This window comes from Oratosquilla oratoria, chromosome 41, assembly GCF_046742065.1.
Source record: "Oratosquilla oratoria isolate Oo_2021 chromosome 41, ASM4674206v1, whole genome shotgun sequence".
Taxonomy (NCBI): domain Eukaryota; kingdom Metazoa; phylum Arthropoda; class Malacostraca; order Stomatopoda; family Squillidae; genus Oratosquilla; species Oratosquilla oratoria.
The window spans coordinates 12,669,414-12,691,040 of NC_134817.1; the positions used below are offsets into that span (position 1 = coordinate 12,669,414).

The 21,627-nt window shown below is 39.8% G+C and overlaps 1 protein-coding gene across 1 annotated transcript; it reads right to left on the reverse strand.

Annotated features, from left to right (window-relative positions):
- Positions 1-3,564: 3,564 nt before the first annotated feature.
- Positions 3,565-14,529, reverse strand: blw (ATP synthase subunit alpha blw, mitochondrial). The gene is made up of 8 exons (XM_076178024.1): positions 14,384-14,529; positions 10,560-10,665; positions 8,277-8,405; positions 7,799-7,994; positions 5,959-6,251; positions 4,390-4,874; positions 4,165-4,309; positions 3,565-4,047 (listed from the first exon to the last, which is right to left on the reverse strand). Exons 1-8 carry the CDS (start codon positions 14,447-14,449, stop codon positions 3,815-3,817), a joined length of 1,653 nt encoding a protein of 550 aa, XP_076034139.1. The 5' UTR covers positions 14,450-14,529; the 3' UTR covers positions 3,565-3,814.
- Between the last annotated feature and the right edge of the window lie 7,098 nt (positions 14,530-21,627).

Sequence of the window (21,627 nt, forward strand, 5' to 3'; positions counted from 1 at the left end):
TTGCCATTCCATAATTAATAACAGTTATGGAGCTAGTATAGTAAGGTTACTTTCCCGACCCTGGAACCATTACAGTAATAGCCTCTTATGGTATGCTGTCAATTCATCATGGCGCGTAGAATGTCAAAACACTGCGGCTAAACATGGATGGCGTCGTCCGTAATGAGAACAAGACACTCACCAACTCCCCCTGTCATTCTCTTTTGTATCGTTGCAGTTCTAATATATGCACTGATTAAACAGGTACGCCATGTCACAGATTCTGTAGGATAGAAGCGTCAATTCACCACAGGCCACTGCATCAAACTAGAAAGTGCTGTACAAGTAGAGATGATACGATTAGTGTTGCTTAGAGGCGGTTTTAGAAGTAGGCCCGGGTGGAATTGCCTAATAGAACAGGGACAATTAATTAGTGGTTGGCGCCTTAGTCGTTTGACAGAATTTTTCGACAGGCTTGTAAATAAGTAGGCATTTTCAGTCTGAGAGCATAGTTTTCACAAACCTGCCCCTTTCAATCTTTCAAACGATATATGAAATTAATATCGTGTTTACTCGTTTTTGGATTTTCAAAATGAACGAAATAGTTGAACAGGATATTACATCATTCGCCAGTGGCACCTTTAGAACTTTAGTTCATGTTTGAAAATCGCATTTGTCGACAATCGGCAGAGGAATTGACATAGCAGCCTCATATTCATTAATATTGACAAAAATTCCCTATAATCTTTAGTCTAACTTACGCATTTTTTCGCATATAATAAACAAGTTTTCAATTATCGTCAACCGCACCAGAGCATATGGGCATGGGGTGTGAACCTTTTAAGTAGTTTTGCTTATTACCTACGACAAATGTGTCAAAGTAGCAAATGTTTTCGGTGAAAATTCTGTAACGAATTTTGTGGCTACTGCAGCGAGACATTTCGTTCGTTAGAACTTTCTAATGTGCGTACGTCCTCACTACTTCATTTTCAACCACACATCACTTTCTGCTTCCCATGTAAGGTTTGTTTCCATTAACAGCAAATTTACACAAAACCAAAACAAAGGTGGTTTATATTGGAAGCGTATTGGAGAATAAAAGCTTGGAAAAAAAAACTGCCACCACTAAACCGTTGCCTCGAGTATCAGACTGGAAACCTGTCCGTATTGTATTTCAAGGACTGTTTCGGGAACAGACACTGGTTGTCATTCTCATATGGAAAATGGAAATCTTGGACCTAGTCTGAGCACCGAGTGCCGACCCCATGGGATTGCACCTCCAGATGATGATGGCGGATTCTGTGATAGGAGATCTCGCTAACACCCATCCTGCAGGGCCACCTCAAGTCCACGACGTTAATTGCATTTCCCTAGAAACTCAGTTCCCTCATATTCCAAGTCACCTGCAGATGCCAGCAGCGTTTACTTATATTTTTCTTGATACGACTATTTTATTCACCTGGAGAATCAGTCCCCCTAGTTGTGATGGTTAAAATTAAATTTCGATGATCAGGATTCTGTATGGGTCAAAACGTGAGTATTTGGCGACGACTTCGTTACTTGTTCAAACACTGGTAGTTGAAACAGTGATGTGAGCTTTAGTTATAGTTATCTTATCATAGCCACCGTGCTTAAAGGTAGATTGAGAGTTTGGGGTCAAGGTTGATCTATGGAGCAATTTGGTTCTGTGCAGTTTCCTTACACAGTTCATTTAAGAGGTCCAATTCTGTATGCTCCTGCAGTTTTAGGATATCTAGATCAGCTAGGGGGTCAATTAAAATTATATATATATATATATATAATATATATATATATATATATATATATATATATATATATATATATATATAGCCGACGCTTAACTTAAATTGTTTAATGAGGAGTCGAAATATGAAAAGTTGTATATAATATACTTATAAAGTGTTGGTTTGTCAAATTTCACTATAATGTAATGAAGGCCGTCATCAGGCTCGGATACTTAAACAATATCCACTAACTATAGGACAAACCCTCATATATAAACTGACCCTAATGCATAGAATAGCGAGACTAACGCCTTTGCTTACAGTAACCTACTAACAACCTATATAACCTTTAACACCCATGTCACGTAGCCAGAGGCTGGGTAGGTCAAGAGCCTACCGGCCAGTCGTCAGAGCTGGGCAGACCGAGCAGGCTGCCAGCCTATTGTGCCCTAGGTCAAGGCCTGGCACTTATTGTAATCTGCCCACAGGGCCCATTTGTACCTTATCATATTTGTAAACCAGATTTGCCTCAATTGTTAATTAAAAGTAGAAAACTCCCGTTTAGGAGTTTATCTCGCCCGCATTAAGTCCTCCTTACGTAACCAACAAACCTATTTAATGGTTACACTAACCTATCCAACGGTTACAACTGTCACAGTATTTGTATAGTAGTCATACAAAACTAACGCTTGTATCCGTATATCAAGCTTCGCTGCTGAACTCTTGCCATGATGTCTACACCTCAAGCTCACCCACTAGTCCACGAAATCCACTCATAAATCACCTAGATTTTTACCCGCTTCAAATATGTATTCTCCTACTGGGTGCCATCCCATATAGCAATAAAGCAGCTTGGAAGGCAGTATCTATGCCTTTTGATTCTCCCACACCTCTGCCTATAACATTCGTTACCCAGTTCCTGAATCAACAATTATAAGCATGGCAAGGTCATTGATAACAGTACTCAAATCATCTAATAACAAACCCCTTATACCGATTCCTATGAACTTGATCCAGTCCGCTTTTATTTTTTGTTTGAATGTCATAGGTGGGGCTGGGTGTGTATTTAGGAAAGTAGCTGGGGGTTCTACGATTGTGATCTACTCGTCTGCAACTCCCAGTGTAAGTTGCAGTCTTCATTCTCTACATATTTTCAAGCAATGACCTTAATTACAACCTCGTACCATAACACCTGAACCCTCAGTTTAAGAGCAGCACACAGCATCCAGGATAAACACCAGTTTCCAGGTACCCACCTTTATAATCCAAAATAACTGTCCATTACTCAGAATATAAGCACTTTACCACAAGACAATTTTGCAAGGCTTTGTCACCTGATAATAGTAATGCCAATGATCTTTTTGCCCATAAACTATGCCTCTAAGTACCATCGGGACCTGAAAGGCTATGCAATGGAGTCCCAACCTTCTAAACTCCAAATCTCAATGTAAAAAGTTGGATGCAGATTTCCGAATTTGCCCCCAGCGAAGCATTTTGCGTACCTTTGAAGGCACTTGGACATTGCTTACACCATGCCACAACAACAATCGCCCAATGGTCATTAACTTTCCCATTAGACTAACTAGTTGACCTTTACATGTGCACTTGCAAGCACACCTGTTGCCTCATGAATTCCTCAGAGGGCTAGGATGGTGTCATGACAGGTATATTGCATGGAATTTAATGTAGTCCATCCTTTCTATGAACAGTCTGCTTAATCAGTGTTCCTACACTCCAACCTTGCTCTTATATTAGCATTCCTTCCATGTGTACACAGCATGATTTCCTTCATCCTGGCAACACTCCAGTCATCAATTTTTATTTGTCAATAAAAATAACATGAAGTGATACATTTTATTTACATGTTTCCTCCATTTTAAGACTTATGAATAAAAAATGGAATTGAACTGAAGCTAGCCTTGCACAGGTAAACTGCTCCTAACAATGTTGGTTTGCCCGTATGTACATACTGCTGCTCCCCATGATGAAACTCTTGTATAAATATATTCGTATGATTCAGACATACCTAATTCTCGCTCATTCTCACACCATGCACATCCAAGAGTTTGGTTCCATCAAGAATGAACCACCTAACCTTGGAAAGTGGCAATGAAATCTGTTACAATTTGTTTCATCTTGGCATCTGTAGCATCGGTGATCTTTCCTTCCTTTGCAATGTCAGCCAAAACATCCTTATGACTGGTTAACATGTGCTGCATGAACTCCTTCTCAAACTTAGTAATCTTGGATGGGTCCATCTTGTCGAGGTATCCACGAACACCACAGTAGATGACCGCAACTTGCTCCTCAATGGCCATGGGCACTGAAAATTTAATGTACATCAAATACTTCAAGTACAAAAGTAGCTAATGTTCGGTTACAAATAACCACTGTTACCGCTTTAAAAGAGATGTCTATACTCCTTTTCAAGGAACCTTACCATATTGTCCCTGCTTCAAAAGTTCAGTCAGACGCACACCACGATTCAAGAGCTGCTGAGTGGAAGCATCCAAGTCTGAACCGAACTGAGCGAAAGCAGCAACCTCACGATACTGAGCAAGTTCCAGCTTCATAGAACCTGCAACCTGAATAAAAAAAAAAATTTAGTATCAAGGCTGCAGTATAAACTACACACAATATGAATCAAATCAAATAAATGACCTACCTGCTTCATTGCCCTTGTCTGAGCAGCAGCCCCTACTCTGGACACAGAGAGACCCACATTAATGGCAGGTCGGATACCCTTGTAGAAGAGCTCAGTCTCCAAGAAGATCTGTCCATCAGTAATGGAAATCACATTGGTTGGGATATAAGCAGACACATCACCAGCCTGGGTCTCAATGACTGGCAGAGCAGTGAGAGATCCTCCACCATTAGTGTCGCTCATTTTGGCAGCACGTTCCAGTAGACGAGAGTGGAGATAGAACACATCACCAGGATAGGCCTCACGACCAGGAGGACGACGAAGCAACAGTGACATTTGACGGTAGGCTACAGCCTGCTTGGACAAATCATCATAGATAATGAGAGCGTGTTTTCCGTTGTCACGGAAGAACTCTCCCATAGCACAGCCGGAGTAAGGAGCAAGGTACTGCAGTGGAGCAGCATCTGAAGCAGTTGCCGAAACCACGATGGTGTACTTCATAACATCTGTAAAAAAAAGAACCCATCTGTAGTCTCATTTCCAAAGTTCAGTTAAAATATGATTTAACCATACCCTTACAATCCACTGTTGCTCTATAACCATTTCATTATTACAGTTTAACTAATTACCGTCTCTGCACTGGCTGAGGCCATTCTGAGAAGTTTTAGATTCATGCTTGTCTGGGAAGGATAGTCTCATACAGACTATGCCAAAGGCTCTCCCTTATAAGGGAGTCACATTGCTGACCCAGGGCAGTAGACAAGATGCAGGGATGACCCATCATACAGAAGGTGCCAAGATAAGAGGGAGGGAAGATAAGAGGGAGGGAAGAGGTGGAGGGGAGTGGAGTGTGAGAGGGATGGAATGGGTGGGAGCAGTCTTTATGCCCTTGTTTTTTGGCTACCTCCCTTTTAAGGGGGGGGGGGGGAGAGAGAGAGAGAGAGAGAGAGAGAGAGAGAGAGAGAGAGAGAGAGAGAGAGAGAGAGAGAGAGAGAGAGAGAGAGAGAGACAGAGACAGACAGAGAGAGAGAGAGAGAGAGAGAGAGAGAGAGAGAGAGAGAGAGAGAGTGGGGGGGGGGGGGAGTCCACCCATTCCATCCCTAACATACCACACCCCTCCACCCTCTTATCTTGGCACTCCTGGATGACGGGTCATCCCCGCATCTCACCCAGTGCCCTGGGTCAGAAGCAGTCACAAGACAGCACATCCACAGCAAGGCCACTTCATAAAATTGGTGACATCCACCTCATGCATAAAAGGAGAAGACTGGGAGAAATCCCTTTGGGCTGCATCAATTTCTCACACATACTCCCTCACCCCCCATCCACACCCACTCCACCTCATGCATCACAGCATCATCCATACAAAAACCATTCTCCATTCACCCCTGTCCTTCCTCTACAGACATTCACCCCTTCCCCAATGCCCCTTTTACCCCATCCATCCATCTCATCCTAGGTCGATCCCTCATGTTCACTGCTTCCACCTTTGCCTTCTACACCACTTTTACTAATCTTTCTTCACTCATTTTCCATGTGTCCCATTCCAATACTCTGTTTATATAAATTACAAACCAGTTGTTCACATACCAGCATCAGTGAGCCTCTTAACAATCTGGGCAACTGTAGACCTCTTCTGTCCCACAGCAACGTAAATACAATACAGTTTCTTCTTCTCATCGACGCCATCATTGAATCGTTTCTGGTTAATGATTGTGTCAATGGCAATGGCAGTCTTTCCAGTCTGACGGTCACCAATGATCAACTCTCGCTGTCCACGACCAATGGGAACCAGAGAATCTACAGCCTTGATACCAGTTTGCATGGGCTCCCTAACAGAAATCCTGGGGATGATGCCAGGGGCTTTGGTGCCAACACGTTGTCTGAAAATCAAGGGCACAATCAATCAACACATTCAAATAGCTTTTAAAATATCCATGCACTCAGTTCTGTTCACCTATATAATTGCGTTGGGAGTGGGAACAAAGGAAGGAATATGGGCAGTATGACAGCAACAATTCAGAAGGATCCTCAGGCAATTCAACTTAGCAGTCCTTATGCCTTACCTCCCCCCCCCCCCCAAGAGGTGTGGCCAAATCAATGCATCCCCCTACATCAATGAAAACCCCACTTAACCTCTTCAACAAATCAAGTTCTCACAGACAGCATTAGCTGCCTGATGTACAACGATGCATCACAACTCATACTATAAAGTTACAGTTGTTATACTCTTTTCTTTCACTGAATATTAATGTGATGTGATATGGTTTAACGTCACACACTCCCCCCTATCGGGAGGCTAGGACGGTGCCCCTCACAGAGGTCTTTGTAGCAAATATGATCAGGCCAGTTTACAGAACGTGGGAGTCACTCAGCTACAACTACAAAATATAATCAAGATGCCAATGATGGCATCCTCATATACCCACTGTTCACAACGTAGGCATCATTATATGGAATGGATTAACCACTTCACTACGGGACTTAAATCTCGCGGGCAGCAGACAATGCCAGCCGTACGACGTGTCGTAATAATACTCGCATCATAAAATATAGTCACCGCTTATATTGATCGTTCTCTCTTTCACCCGCGAATTTTGAAAACCACAGAGAATGGGATTCAGGGCACATTTGGGAGAATGTAAAAACACAGGGGCGACTACAATAAATATAATCAAGACGCCGATATGGCAGCGTCGCGAATCCACTTGCTCCTCATGACGCCTATGTGTGCGGCACCGTATGGAAGGGGTTAATCACTCCCTCTATCTCAGCAACTCTGGGACAAGTCTCCCTGTCTTCCAGCACTGCTTAACCACTTTCATACGGTGACACCTACGTAGGCGTCATGAGGAGCAAGTGGGTACGCGATGATGCCAACGTCGGCGTCTTGATTATATTTATTGTAGTCGTACCTGCGTGACTCTCATTCTCTCTAAACTGGCTTCATCATATTTTCTATGGTTATCAAAATTCAATCGGGGTGAAAGAACGAGCGATTGAGCAGCGACTTTTTTATCATGCGATTATTATGACGCAACATCAAACGTCTGGCAGCTAATGCTGCCAGACATGCAATGTGCCCCAGTGTAGGGGTTAAAACAATGTCAAAGCAGACCCTTGCTGCATCATATTGGTGCACCCCATCAAATCCACTAAAATGTGATGCACTACATTTCCAAAATTGAAGAGGTACTAGAGACCCTTTCCCATCCCCATTCTTCCATGCAATTGGGGCAAGTATGCTTGCAAGGAAGTTATGGCCTAGCATGAAAGTGCCCTTGTGCATGCCAACATCAAGAGCCACTTCCATCAGGATCAAACAAAACAATACATCCAATACCTTGTACACAAATTACAGGCATGGTGGATTGCCTACCAACTGTTTTCTGATATACCATCAATATTGTACAAGATTTACAATATGTACCTGGTTGGAACAGTGATGGGACCCTTGCCATCAATTGCATTTCCCAAAGCATCAACAACACGTCCCAAGATTTCTTCACCAACAGGCACATCAACGATGGCACCAGTACGCTTTACAATGTCACCCTCACGAATCAGCTTGTCGTTACCAAACACCACAACACCAACATTGTCAGGTTCCAAGTTCAGAGCCATACCTGAAAATGATTAAAAAACTATTACTAAATCGAACCATTTCTCCAACAGTTAAGGTATGCCTGCTTTATAACAAAGCCTTGCTACATTACAGTGGCTACTACAAAACTTATGTTCAGCTCATGGCAAGACCTTGTGTTGACGAGTTAAACTTGTTGCGTGTGACACTAAAAATCACCCATCTAATGCAAAAATATTCTAACCATTTGCAGGACCCTACCTGAAAGGGGCAAACAGGCCTTAATACTTAAATTACCCATACAAAACCATCACAAAATAGTTACCCTTAAGTCCAGAGGAGAACTCCACCATCTCCTCAGCCTGGATGTTCTTGAGGCCATAAACACGAGCAATACCATCACCAATGCTCAGCACACGACCAGTTTCTTCCAAATCAGCCTTTGGCGCAGCACCTGAAATAGAAAAATAAATTTAACTTCAAAGATGTTCACAGCCTTAACTACCTACAAAGTATTAAGAGATGATAAGACATTTCCACTAATTGTTGTATTTGTATTAAGTTACACTGAATGAAAATCTATAGCCCTACAATGGCTGGCAAGTTCCTGTACCCTCCCATAGATTCCTCGACTATCACCATTTTACAGGACTAGTAGATGAACATTTGCAGTTTGTTCTTGCATAAATAAGTGAAGAAATAGTTAAGATATCTTGAGCCTAGTCCAGAGACTAGGTAAACTATCTTACCACTGGAGTCATAGACAAGGTTATCAATATATTTTCAACATTGGTAGACAAGTGTTGTTGACCATCTGAGAGAAAGATATTGGTGTGAACAAGTGTGTGCGAGTAAGCATAGCCTATGAGAGTGAGCATGGGGGCGAGCATGTATGTGAGCATGCGGGCAAGATGACGTGTGAGAGAGCATGTGTAATTACCTATGTATGTATACATATACCAAGGGCTTTTTTCTGTTATAAGGGAGGTAGCCAAAGTCGAAGGCATAAAACCACTCACCCATTTCATTCCCATACTCCATTCCTAATCACAACCCCTCCCTCCCTCACTCTTTTCTTGGCTCCACCTTGATGATGGGTCATCCCTGCATTTTGCCCACTGTGTATGAATGTGCACGTGATGTGCATACTATGGGCAATAATTTACTAGATGGTAAGAGATTAAATATTTGCAACACTGGAGCATTGAACACTAAATATGCCAACACTTGGTCAACCACTTTCCCTTACCTATGCTAGGTAGGTCAAACACCACCAGAGGCGCCACCGTCGATGACGAGCACAATAGCGCGTCATTTTATGCGCACGCCATGCAAACGGCCAAATTTACATACCGCCGGAAATTTCATTCATACTATTGTTATGCAAGTGTATTTACTACGATCATAGTAAATTTCAAACAATTACATCATCAGTTATGTGTCAGTACATAAAAACAAAAGATAAACATGGCGGCTTGCATTCAGCAGTAAATCAAAAATTGGTTTATGTTTCAGCATAAAAAATGAGCTAAATAAATTCATAAACTGGCAACTAACCAAAATAATCGAAAACTACTAGTCTCGCAGATTATTCTAATACCAAAATAAAGGCAGCGTGTTATGGTAGAGCTGAGAAATTGGTTGTTTAAATGTTTTTTCTATCGGGTCGGATTATCGGATAACAACGTCAACATCCATCCCGCCATCTTATCTATCACTGGTGGTATGGATCAAACTTCACTCTATTAAGTTTCTTACTATTATGTTATTAGTGTAATAGACTTATAGTTTAATTATTTGAACTATTTTCTTGAAAATGTGTGATTTTCATGTATTTGATCAGAGAAGTTACGTTTTTATCCTCCGTAATATTACGGACCACAGCTACGATTCGTCCTGCCCGCTATGAGCACTGGTGGTATGGATCAAACTACACTATTAAGTTTGTTACTATTGTGTTATTAGTGTAATAGCTTGCATATAGTTGAATTATTCAAACTATTTTCTTTAAAATGTGTGATTTTCATGTAATTTGACGGTATTCGTAGCTGTGGTGGGTAATTTTCCAGAGGATAAAAACGTAAATCTATGATCAAATTACATGGAAATCACACATCTTAAAGAAAATAGGTCAAATAATGCAACCATATGCTAAATTTTTATACAAAATTGTGCTTGTCAGTAAAAACCGCCATTGTTTATGTTTGATCGGCGATTAGTCAGACCGCACGTTTCGGCCTGATTTCCTCGGACAAAATAGGCCTGATTTAATTCCATTCAAGATGCAATATCTCGAGAACTAGGACAGCTAGATGGATAATTCAAATTGCATAATACTCATAGCGACTTTTTGCATCCCATGAGAACTACTTCAGCTCAAATATCAGGAATTCCATTTTCATGTTGACCTAGCTATCTATGCCACAACAATTGTACAAAACTGACCTTATAGTACAACAAGCCATCAATAATGACTACAATTACTTCCACAAAATATATCTAGAACATTCCATTTATAAGACAAAAAATGAACAATTATTTTCATTAATTTATGTTTCACAAATCTACAAAGAATTCAGCTTCTCAAATGAAAAGAACATTTACTAACCAAGGATGCGCTCCTCTAAAATAGTCGACACTTCAGCCGATGCAGTGACATTGGTGGTGGAAAACTTTCTGGCAGCAATCTGAGCAGCAGGGAGGAGCTTTGAGATCTGCAAACCAAATCAGAATTATTGCCATGCATCAACCAAGGTCACTTGTTCCATGAATGGGATGTACAAAAGATAAACTAATACTACTGCTGGGGAAAATGTAGAAGTTTTCACTACAGTAGAGAATGGTCAAAAGGACAGGTTGGAGATGGCAGGGAATGGGGGATGGAGGAGGGGAACGGGGGATGGAGGAGGGGAACGGGGGATGGAGGAGGGGAACGGGGGATGGAGGAGGGGAACGGGGGATGGAGGAGGGGAACGGGGGATGGAGGAGGGGAATGGGGAATGGGGGATGGAGGAGGGGAATGGGGGATGGAGGAGGGGAATGGGGGATGTAGGAGGGGAATGGGGGATGTAGGAGGGGAATGGGGATGTAGGAGGGGAATGGGGGATGTAGGAGGGGAATGGGGGATGTAGGAGGGGAATGGGGGATGTAGGAGGGGAATGGGGGATGTAGGAGGGGAATGGGGATGTAGGAGGGGAATGGGGGATGTAGGAGGGGAATGGGGATGTAGGAGGGGAATGGGGATGTAGGAGGGGAATGGGGATGTAGGAGGGGAATGGGGGATGTAGGAGGGGAATGGGGGATGTAGGAGGGGAATGGGGGATGAAGGTGGAGGTGAGAAGGAAAGCAGGATGAAGGGGAGGGGTAAGGGGGAAAGGAGGACAGGATGGGGAAGGAGGGAAGGAGGAAAGGAGGACAGGGTGGGGAGGGGGGAAAGGAGGAAATTGTGGGGAGGGGGGAAAGGAGGACAGGTGTGGGGAGGGGGGAAAGGAGGACAGGTGTGGGGAGGGGGGAAAGGAGGACAGGGTGGGGAGGGGGAAAGGAGGACAGGGTGGGGAGGGGGGAAAGGAGGACAGGGTGGGGAGGGGGGAAAGGAGGATAGGGTGGGGAGGGGAGAAAGGAGGACAGGGTGGGGAGGGGAGAAAGGAGGACAGGGTGGGGAGGGGAGAAAGGAGGACAGGGTGGGGAGGGGGGAAAGGAGGACAGTAGAGAGGACAAAAGGGAGGGGGGAAGAACAGGGTGGAGCAGGGGGGGGAGAACAGGGTGGAGCAGGGGGAGAAGAACAGGGTGGAGCAGGGGGAGAAGAACAGGGTGGAGCAGGGGGAGAAGAACAGGGTGGAGCAGGGGGAGAAGAACAGGGTGGAGCAGGGGGAGAAGAACAGGGTGGAGCAGGGGGAGAAGAACAGGGTGGAGCAGGGGGAAAGGACAAAGTGGGGAGGAGAAAAGGAGGACTGAGTGGAGAGGGGGGACCAAGGAGTGGGTGGGTGGGGGGGAAGGACAAGGCAGGATGGGGGAAGGACAAGGCAGGACGGGAGAATGGGGAAGGACGACAGGGAAAGGAGGGTAGAAACAAGGACACAGTGGGGAGGGGGGACAAGGACAGGGTGGGGAGGGAAGTGGGGTTGGAAATGGAGTGGCAAGTAGGAGCAAGGGGAATGGGGATGCAGGCAAGGGACGGAGGAGGGGTGAGAGGAGAGAAGAAAAAAAAAATAAATAAATAAAAAAAATGGAGTGAATTTAACAAGGGGGGAGAGTGGACACACAAGGGGGCAAAGAAATGTAAATTCAATGAAGGGGGGGGGTTCAACAGGGATTGGTATATGTTCAGAGGTCTGGGGCTTCACCCGATTTTATTGTCTATTTTGCAAACAAGACCATTTCTACAACAGGACTAACCCAGAAAATTTAAACCCAACAATTCATTACTTGCATCCCTCCACCTTCTACATACCACCTATGTGGAGTGTGTGTGGGGGGGGGGGGGAGGTTGTAACTAACTGGTGCAGTTAATCTGGCTTAGTCCTGTTATGGAAATGCAATCTTATAGTATTGCCTTGGACTCTTACTGGCAGGTGGAAAGGGACATCCTCCTCCAAGGTGGAAAGGGACGTCTTCCTCCAAGGTGGAAGGGGTAATGATAGGGTTGGGATGAGCATGTGCCTTAAATTGGCCATCCCTCCAATCAATATGGGAAATGACCTTGGTAATTTTTTAGAAGCACACAACTAGGGCACTTATTCCTAGTTCATTTTGCATTTCATTCAAATCAGACCCTTAAATTTGGTGGAAACCATTTTTATGCCCTTACCCCCCATCAATAATGGGGAGGCAATGGGAAAGTGGGGTTTACGACTGGGGAAGCACAAAATGTTAATAGAAACCATGTTTTGTAGAACCTAACCCTCACTTGGGGTAGAACATCTAGTACGCTGGGTTATCAAATTGACATCAGAATGCAACAGGATAAGACAGGTGACACGGGACGGGGAACACAACCGGCTCTTAGCAATTTTATTTATAGATTTCTACCAAGAAAAACCTCACCAATTTATTTCTAATTTACAAATTTAGTTCATTTTTCATTGATATATCTGTTGTGCACTTCTAGAATACCATGCCCTTTACACACATTGATATTCCATAAGTAATTTTTTATTTGCTTCCCTTACCATCTTATCCAAAATGTTCCACTAAATTTTGCCTTATGATCATAATGCAATAGCTGACTTGCAACAAACCTTTGGGTACTCCAACTTATGGACTTAACTCTTATCAAGGTTGGGTACGAGGCATTGCTAATTATTGGTATGAATTTCTAATATCTAAGACTAAGATTTTAGTTCTGGAGAATTCTTGTAAGCACATTCAGTGGCACTCTGGGGTCATAAATTTGTCTTGCCACAGGAACTGATAGCCAGCCATTTCCAAATTATGAAACGACAGCTAATAGGTACAGACCCCCATTTTTGTCACCGCAATAACTTAACACCCAAAAGGTACAAATGCACAACCGTAAAACATTACTTTGAACTTTCATAACCTAACCTTAAATGTACAAAGATTCTCAGAGAACACTTACACTGCCACTGCCAAGCACTGCACACAATGGAATTTCAAAACAATACAAACACATCCACTAACAAGACTGCCATTGAATAGTTGTTCAAGGACTTGGGTTAATTTTGGCTAGGCCTAAGATGGGTGTTACCATACATTCAACTTTGGCTGAATTTAGTAACTACCACATTATGATTATTAATTGCGATACTGATCTAACATATTTACAGCAATAGTCTAGTTTAACTTGTAAATGTATATTTTTAAAAGTACTGTTGAACTACCAATCCATAATTTCCTTGATCCCTAAAAGGTCATGGAACAACGGTCTTTCGTCTAACTTAGCAACCGTTTCAAAGATGTTATACAATTCCCATATATTAATTAACGCTCTTCAAATATATACTACTTAAACTACACTTAGGCACACTACCAACCTCACTCCCACAGCAAAAAATCTACATTTTAACCATATGCTAGTTTCAACCACCGGCTTTACCTTTACAGCTATCAAATTAATTTCTACCGTAACATCACCATTTCGATTGTTGTCACTATGGGTCGGATCGAACCGGCCTCGGTGATGCCCAAAACATACCATACACAAATACCTACTTTAAGTTAAGCCTTCACTTTTATAGTCTATTCCCCCCTTCAACTCCATTCGTCTTAATAACTAACATATCACACTTATATACGCTCGAATTAATACAATAACTTGTATCGTAAATGACACGATTCATCAGCTGATCACTGTAAACCTTTCCCCACCAGCCGGTGGAAAATCCCAGTTATTATAACTTCTTATTAAATCACTTAAAAGCACAAATATCAATATCCACATTATCACAGGAGGAAGGATATAATTTCGCCTACCTGGGCTGTGCTCCTAGGGAGCTGCCTTGCCAAAACGGCGGCGAAACGAGCTGATAAGAGAGACATCTTTAAGGTTCCCCTCTTCCTGTGCAAGATGGAGGACCGACGGACGACTGCCGGGTAGTTTATACAGTTTTAGATGTGTCCTGAAAAACAAAGATATACGATATTTTATATATTATAGTTTCGTATAATATTTTTACACACAATTTCTAATTTAATTTTGAATATCTATTTATCTTCATATAGAGATTATATGCTTTATCTTTGGATATACAAGCAAAATAACTTTTCAACGAGATCCGTCTGGGTGCTATCGTCTGCACTAAAATTCCAAGGTTTGAGGTACCGCGTAATTCGACCTGTCAGACATCCATGATATATATGGATAGGGTGGCAAAGAGACAATCGAACCCAAATTCGTTCCATACACTTTTTCTTATATACATAAATAATGGTGTTATATACATCTCATTTATCAGCTTACCCAGCCTTGTTACTTTCGCTCTATATCATTCTAGTTACAGCAAGTCGAATCAACGTTTCACTGCCTAACATTTTAGAATCTTAATATTTTAATGCGCTGTTCTAGTTACTTGACAATTACCATACGATCTTATTCACCTAAGATAGACTTCTGTACAGTATAGATTTAAGCAAATGCATTTTTTTGCGCTCCAATAACAAAGTATCAGTCTCTAGATCTTTTTAATCTATTTCTATTTCATTATACTACTTGTTTTATTTTCTGGGTTATAAGTATAACCGGATTATATTTTCAATTTTTCGATCACGATGCTTCTCAAAATTATTATTATTATCATTATCATTATTATTATTATCATTTTGTTATTATTATTATTATTATTATTATTATTATTATTATTATTATCATTATTATTATTATTATTGTTATCATTATTATTATTATCATTATTACTATTATCATTATCATTATTATCATTATCATTATTATTATTATTATTATTATTATTATTATTATTATTATTATTATTATTATTATTATTATTATCATTATTATTATCATTATCATTATTATTATTATTATTATTAGTATTGTTATTATTATCATTATTATTATTATCATTATCATCAATTATTTTTATTATTATCATTATTATTATTATTATTATTATTATTATCATTAGTAGTAGTAGTAGTAGTAGTAGTAGTAGTAGCAGTAGTATTGTTATTGTTATCGTTATAACTCATCACTATCGTTATTCTATTTCTAGGTATATTTCAAATCATCTGGGACAATTTTCAGACATTTTTCTGATCATTTCATGGAGACGTGGTGTTAGAATCTGATATTGATCTGATACACGTATCACTGCTAATTAAAAGAATACACTATAACCCTGATGGGAAACTTTAATCGTGAAAAGATGAACATAGTTCTTAAATATTTAAAATACTAATTACCGTGAAGAGATGAACATGGCTCACATTTAGAATACCAATTACCGACAAAAGCACAACGCCTATGGGAAATGAATTAGTTTAAGCGGGTGCAATATTGACCATGCCTCTGTTTGAAAGTTTAAACTATTTAAAACAAAACCGAAACATATTCAATATTACACCCCCCTTTAATTCATTTAATCCCTGTAAGTAGAAAGACTTTAAACGGCGTCCGTTGGTGTGTTCTGTCCTAATGTTCCATCCTCATCCATTCCGTGTATGTATGAATGCCTTAGAGGTCTTTGTTTTAGACTTTACTGTTGTTTTCAGTTTAGCAGTACTTCTATATTGTTTCAGTCTAGGATGACATTATTTTATTCTGAGAGGACATTTCAGAGTAATCATACTTGAAGTCTATAATTTAGAAGAAGAGTGTCATAGTTAAAAAGCAACTGAGGAAAATATGTAAGACTGGTTATTTTTTAGAAAATTTGCAGGCGACTGAAATATTTTAACAATGTATGCTTCAACCTACTAATTAGATAGCAATTCAAATAGAGAAATTTAACAAAAATGGCACACACTAATATTTTTCTGTGCCATGATGCTACTCAAATGCACAAAATAATATCATCTGTGGTGTTTTCATTAGGAGAGCAGCTAACATTTGGCTGGTTGTTTAAAAATGGCCAGACACATTTAAAGTAAAATATAAAGCATGCCTTTTCTGATTTGAGAAAATAATGCGCTGGTGATAGAATTCATATTAGCATTTCATGTTAGCCTAAACTTTCTTTACGAATAATTGAAACAATGCGCAACCATAATTTACTGTCTTCAATATTTGTTGATAATCTATTTTATCCAAATACATGGTTTTTTCAATTTGTAGTATTCTCATACTAGATTTACAAGTTTCATTTCATAAGGCAAGAAATAAAACAACCATATTTGTGTTTATTCTAATTCAAACAACAAAGGAAGAATCAATAGCAAAATTAAATCTAAAATGGTCTTCCCTTGCAATCGACGACAACTTACAATTTTCTATGACGTTTCATTCATAAATCTATATTATTTCGTGGTTCATGTATATATTTTTTGGATGAATAATCTATATAATATATAATATTTGTGTAGTTTTGTATTTCATGTTATTATGTGAGAGTAATTATATATTTTTTTGCATTTGTTTTATTTCAGTGCAGGTCAGTGAAATTCGATTATCCAACCCTACCCAACATTTCGAAAATCCACAATTGGTAAGCATGAATCTTCCATAAGCCCTGTGTTGGAAGGGTTGGCTGCCCTTTGCACTCACATTGATCATATCTGAACGTGTGTGTAGTTATCAAATTTTAGGGTATTTCAGGGACCAATACAACACTAGGGGTGATCCTGCAAGATGGACGACAGATGAAATCATCACCTAACTTCCCTATTTGAAAAAATCACCAGTCAGCTAATCCACCTAGAAGTGCATTTTTGAGAATCTGACATGTCTATGGACTCTTTTCTTTTCTTTTTCTCTCCATTTTTTCGTGGGGCTGCAGGTGTCTACCCACTGAAAATCGAGGCGACAATTATCATGATACTGAATCTCGTCGTTTACAAATAATCAGCGTTTCTATCCTTGATGTCAAAGATTATACTGGGGCTAGGAACTACTGCATGACGATAGTAATAATAATAATAATAAGTTTATTTGGCAATGAATAAAAATACATAAAGTGCATGTAATGAAAAGAACACATATTTCGAAGTAACAATTACAATTGCCGAGGATAACACAAAAAGATGTAAGTTTATTTCCATTGTATAGGATAAATAGATCACCTCTTTTCTCTCTTCTTATGATGACAGGTCCAATTAATTTCGCCTCGTATGATTTGTCTGCTGGGTTTGGGATAATTTTGGATGCTGCCCTTTTCTATTTCCTCAATCTTCTTGATTGCGTTTAGTGCGAAGAACACACCGGTACAGAATATTCTCTCTCTCTCTCTCTTTTCTCTCTCCGTGTAGTATAAGGTCACTCTTATGTTTCTAACATTTTGTATGTCTTGCTCCCAATCTTGTTGAGGTATTTGTTGGATGACAAATCATCCATAACCACTATTCCATGAGCTTTCTTCTCCCAGTGCCGGCCTTTGCAGGTGAGGGAGCCAAACCCAATTGGAATAATTATGGTCGGCCTCCCAGCCAGCTTGGACCAAGGTCAGTAGAATCATAAAAACATAAAAAAGTATATCAGAGTATTTATATCTCCTTGGTAGAATGAAAAACAATCAAAATGTGGGTTTAAAAATGCATGAGAGTTAATGGACCAAACAGATGTAAGATGCATTTTTAATATTTCACTCCTCATTAAGCAAACCATTAATGTTTTTTTTTTGTCATTCTTCCCATTTGCATTTTTAGCGTGATCATTTTCTACACTTGGCTCCATTAATATATTTCATCAACATATTTATCTAAACTTTTCATCTTTATATTGTGATATTTGCATCGCATGGAAAGATGTTAGCATATCTTGTCATTCCTTTTATTATGTCATTTACGCAGTTCAAGTACTTTCCAAGTGCCAACATTGAATCTTACAGGAATCAGCTCTTCAAACTGAGATTTCATATTCTGATGTCCTTCAGAAATCTCCTTATTTTTTACATCCCAGTTTAAGGTGTCTGAGGAATCCCGAATTTCTCATATCTCATGTTTACAACAATTTATAAACTTTTTTAATTTACATTTTTGTCTATAAACCCATTATTTATGTTCTTATCTTTCTCTAGAAAATAAATTTCCATACTGATTTTTTCATCAAAATTATGTTCATTTCACTAACTTGTGTAGGCCTTATGGTCTTTTGTAACCTTTCACTCTTATTCCCTTATTCAGCCTGAATGCACATTTAAGGACAATGTGTGTGTGTGTGTGTGTCTGTCATTATATAACACTATACCATTGGATTAAAAGTTGCTACTAGCTACCTAAACGAAAACTACAATACAAAAATAATGTATCTAAACAAATAAACATTCTAACTCCATTATTGTCTAGGATTTATTTAAAGTTCTTAAATCATAAGATGGCCGACCCACACACGGGTAGACTAGTCACACGCAAAGGTTGTCGAGTTCAAGCGTCTGCCAACAAGTTACGTAGTCATTGTACCACTGCCGGTTAGTCTTCACTACTTGGCAGAATCACGCTCAGTCAGTTATGAATACGGTGTCGTATATATTTGGAGCACGTCGACCATGAGATGAGAAACTCGAGCATATTTCTTCCTATGTACATTCAATTTCTTCCTATGTATATTCAATTTGCGATATATATATATATATATATATATATATATATATATATATATATATATATATATATATATATATATATATATATATATATATATATATATATATATATATATATGATAACCCGCAATGAAATGAATTTCTTGTGGGAACGGAGGTCGTAGGGGCTTTTGTTAAATCCGGGATGTAGCTTTAACTTAAATTTAGTTTATAAAATCCGTAAATGAACTTAAGGTTATGGAGTTTTCAGTTATATCAGCTAAAATTTGAATCAGACTGAGTATTGTATCCTTTAATATCACACTAATCTTGTTCACTGGAGAGATCACACGATTACACCGACCAACAGGCCAAAACAGCAATGTTCAATGCACTCTGCCAAGACATGCATGGTGAAGCCAACGGGCGGTTCTAATGTAAATAAAACATCATTAAATTGTTCTATTCTGACTGATTTTTAGAGCTACACTCCCTCCAAGTCATCTAGTAATTATAGTTAGTTTGAATATCCCGCCAAAACACCTTAGCAACAAACGGGGATATATTATATAACTGCATGAACTAGAAAATCACCTTCCACTTCTACGTTTCCTTGCATGCCTCTACGCATCGCTGCACTTGTATATACATTACAACGAAAAAAAAAACAGTTTCGGTCGTAATATTTATAAAATTATTTAAAGAACGAGTCTCACCAAGGCAAAATATATTGCATTATAGTTGCATATACATTACAACGAAAAACAGTTTCGGTCGCAACATTTCTAAAATTATCGAACGAGTCTCACCAACACAAAATCTGTTGCATAATAGTTGCAGTGTAAAAGTGATTAATCAAGGATACCTCAAAATACCGAACAAAGCGGGAAATGATATTAGGGTATACCTGTTGTACGGGAAAACAAAAACTCGTTATATAATTAGATTTGACTTTTATTCTTATTCTGATGGCTGCCAAGATTTTTTTTCTCACTCGGAGAAAACCTAAAGAAAATAAACTTATTAATTATTAAGTACCTTTGGCTCTGGTCATCCATAAGTTTCTTCTGAACTGGCAACCTGTTTTTAGACAATAAATCTTTCCTACATTTCCCGAACTCGAAACAGTTATTGCATTTAGTTATTTGTTTCCTTGTTAAATATACTTTACTCGAGTCGCGTGGTATCCTTCCGTTTGTACAGTATATATTCCAGAGTCCAGAGCTGGGCGCGTTACCACCGGACGGATAGTGCGTTACCGAAAAATCTGGGGTGCATTTCAGTCAATCCGTTACCGATTACTCCGTATGTATGCGTGTGTGTGTGTGTACACACACACAACGGAAAACCACGAGCATAGCTCCCCTTCCCGTAAAATACTAGGTAAAATACACACACACACACATATATATATATATATATACACACACATACACACGCAGTAACGCGTACCGCTCCAAGGAAATTAAAATCGGTAACGCATTGACGGAAACTCATCCCAGATTTTTCGGTAACACACTTGTCCGGCAGTAACGCGCCCAGCTCTGCCATTTCTCATAATTCAGGATCTCTTTAATAACTTCTACTAGAATGTTGTCTTCTAACCGACTTTTTCTTATCTACACAGTTATTTCATCTATTTTTATTATTTTTTTATTATTAGTAGTAGTATTTTAATCATTTAGCTATTTTTAATCACGGAATAGGGCTAGATCTATTAATTTCAGAATAAAATTGGAATCTGCAACTTCTTTCCAACATACATCTGGTGCAACTGCTCAAAATTGATAAAAACATGGTGCAACTTCTACTTTTTCCAAGACCACAAAGCTAAAAAATATTTGGCTCTAAAAAATCAACCAAAGAAGATAAAAAAAAAAATATCAAACCATTTGCGTGCATGAAAATATGAAGAGCGCCAATATCAAGCCTTGTGGGACTCAAATAGTTACTTTCCTCCTGATGAAGACAATACATATTATAGATCCTTTTAAACAAGTGTTTTTCCCAGTCAAAGGTATAAATCCACTCCCACTCATTCTAGCCCTACATACTCCACTCCCATTCACCACGCCTCCCTCCCTCTTTTCTTGGTTCCTCCTGGATGACGGATCAGCCCTGCATCTCGCCCACTGCCCTGGGTCAGAAGCAATGTAGCAAAACACAGCACATCCACATCAAAACAGCTTCAATTAATTGGCAAACCCCCTAATGCAGAAAAAGAAGACTGAGAGATCCCTTAGGGCTGTGTCAAAATATTGTTCACACAGTCATTCACCCCACCCACTCCCTTCCATGCATTATAGCATCATCCATACACAACCATTCTCCACTCACCCCTATCTTGTCTTCTCCCTTCCTTTTTCAATAGACATTCCCCTCTTTCCCAGTGCCCCTTTTACCCCATCCATCCATCTAATCCTTGGTTGCCCCTCATGTTCAATCACTCCACACTCCTTTTCTTAATCTTTCTTCACTCGTTCTTTCCATGTCTCCAAACCATCCCAATACTCTTCCATCAACCCT

Bases quoted from the DNA above. Each gene is read 5' to 3' on its own strand.
- blw (XM_076178024.1), bottom strand. From the start codon at position 14,449: ATGTCTCTCTTATCAGCTCGTTTCGCCGCCGTTTTGGCAAGGCAGCTC. The intron at 6,252-7,798 runs GTACATATTGTA...CTTGATTTTCAG, and splicing joins CCCATCACTGTTCCAACCAG to ACAACGTGTTGGCACCAAAG. The intron at 4,875-5,958 runs GTATGTGAACAA...TTTTTTTTACAG, and splicing joins TAAGAGGCTCACTGATGCTG to ATGTTATGAAGTACACCATC.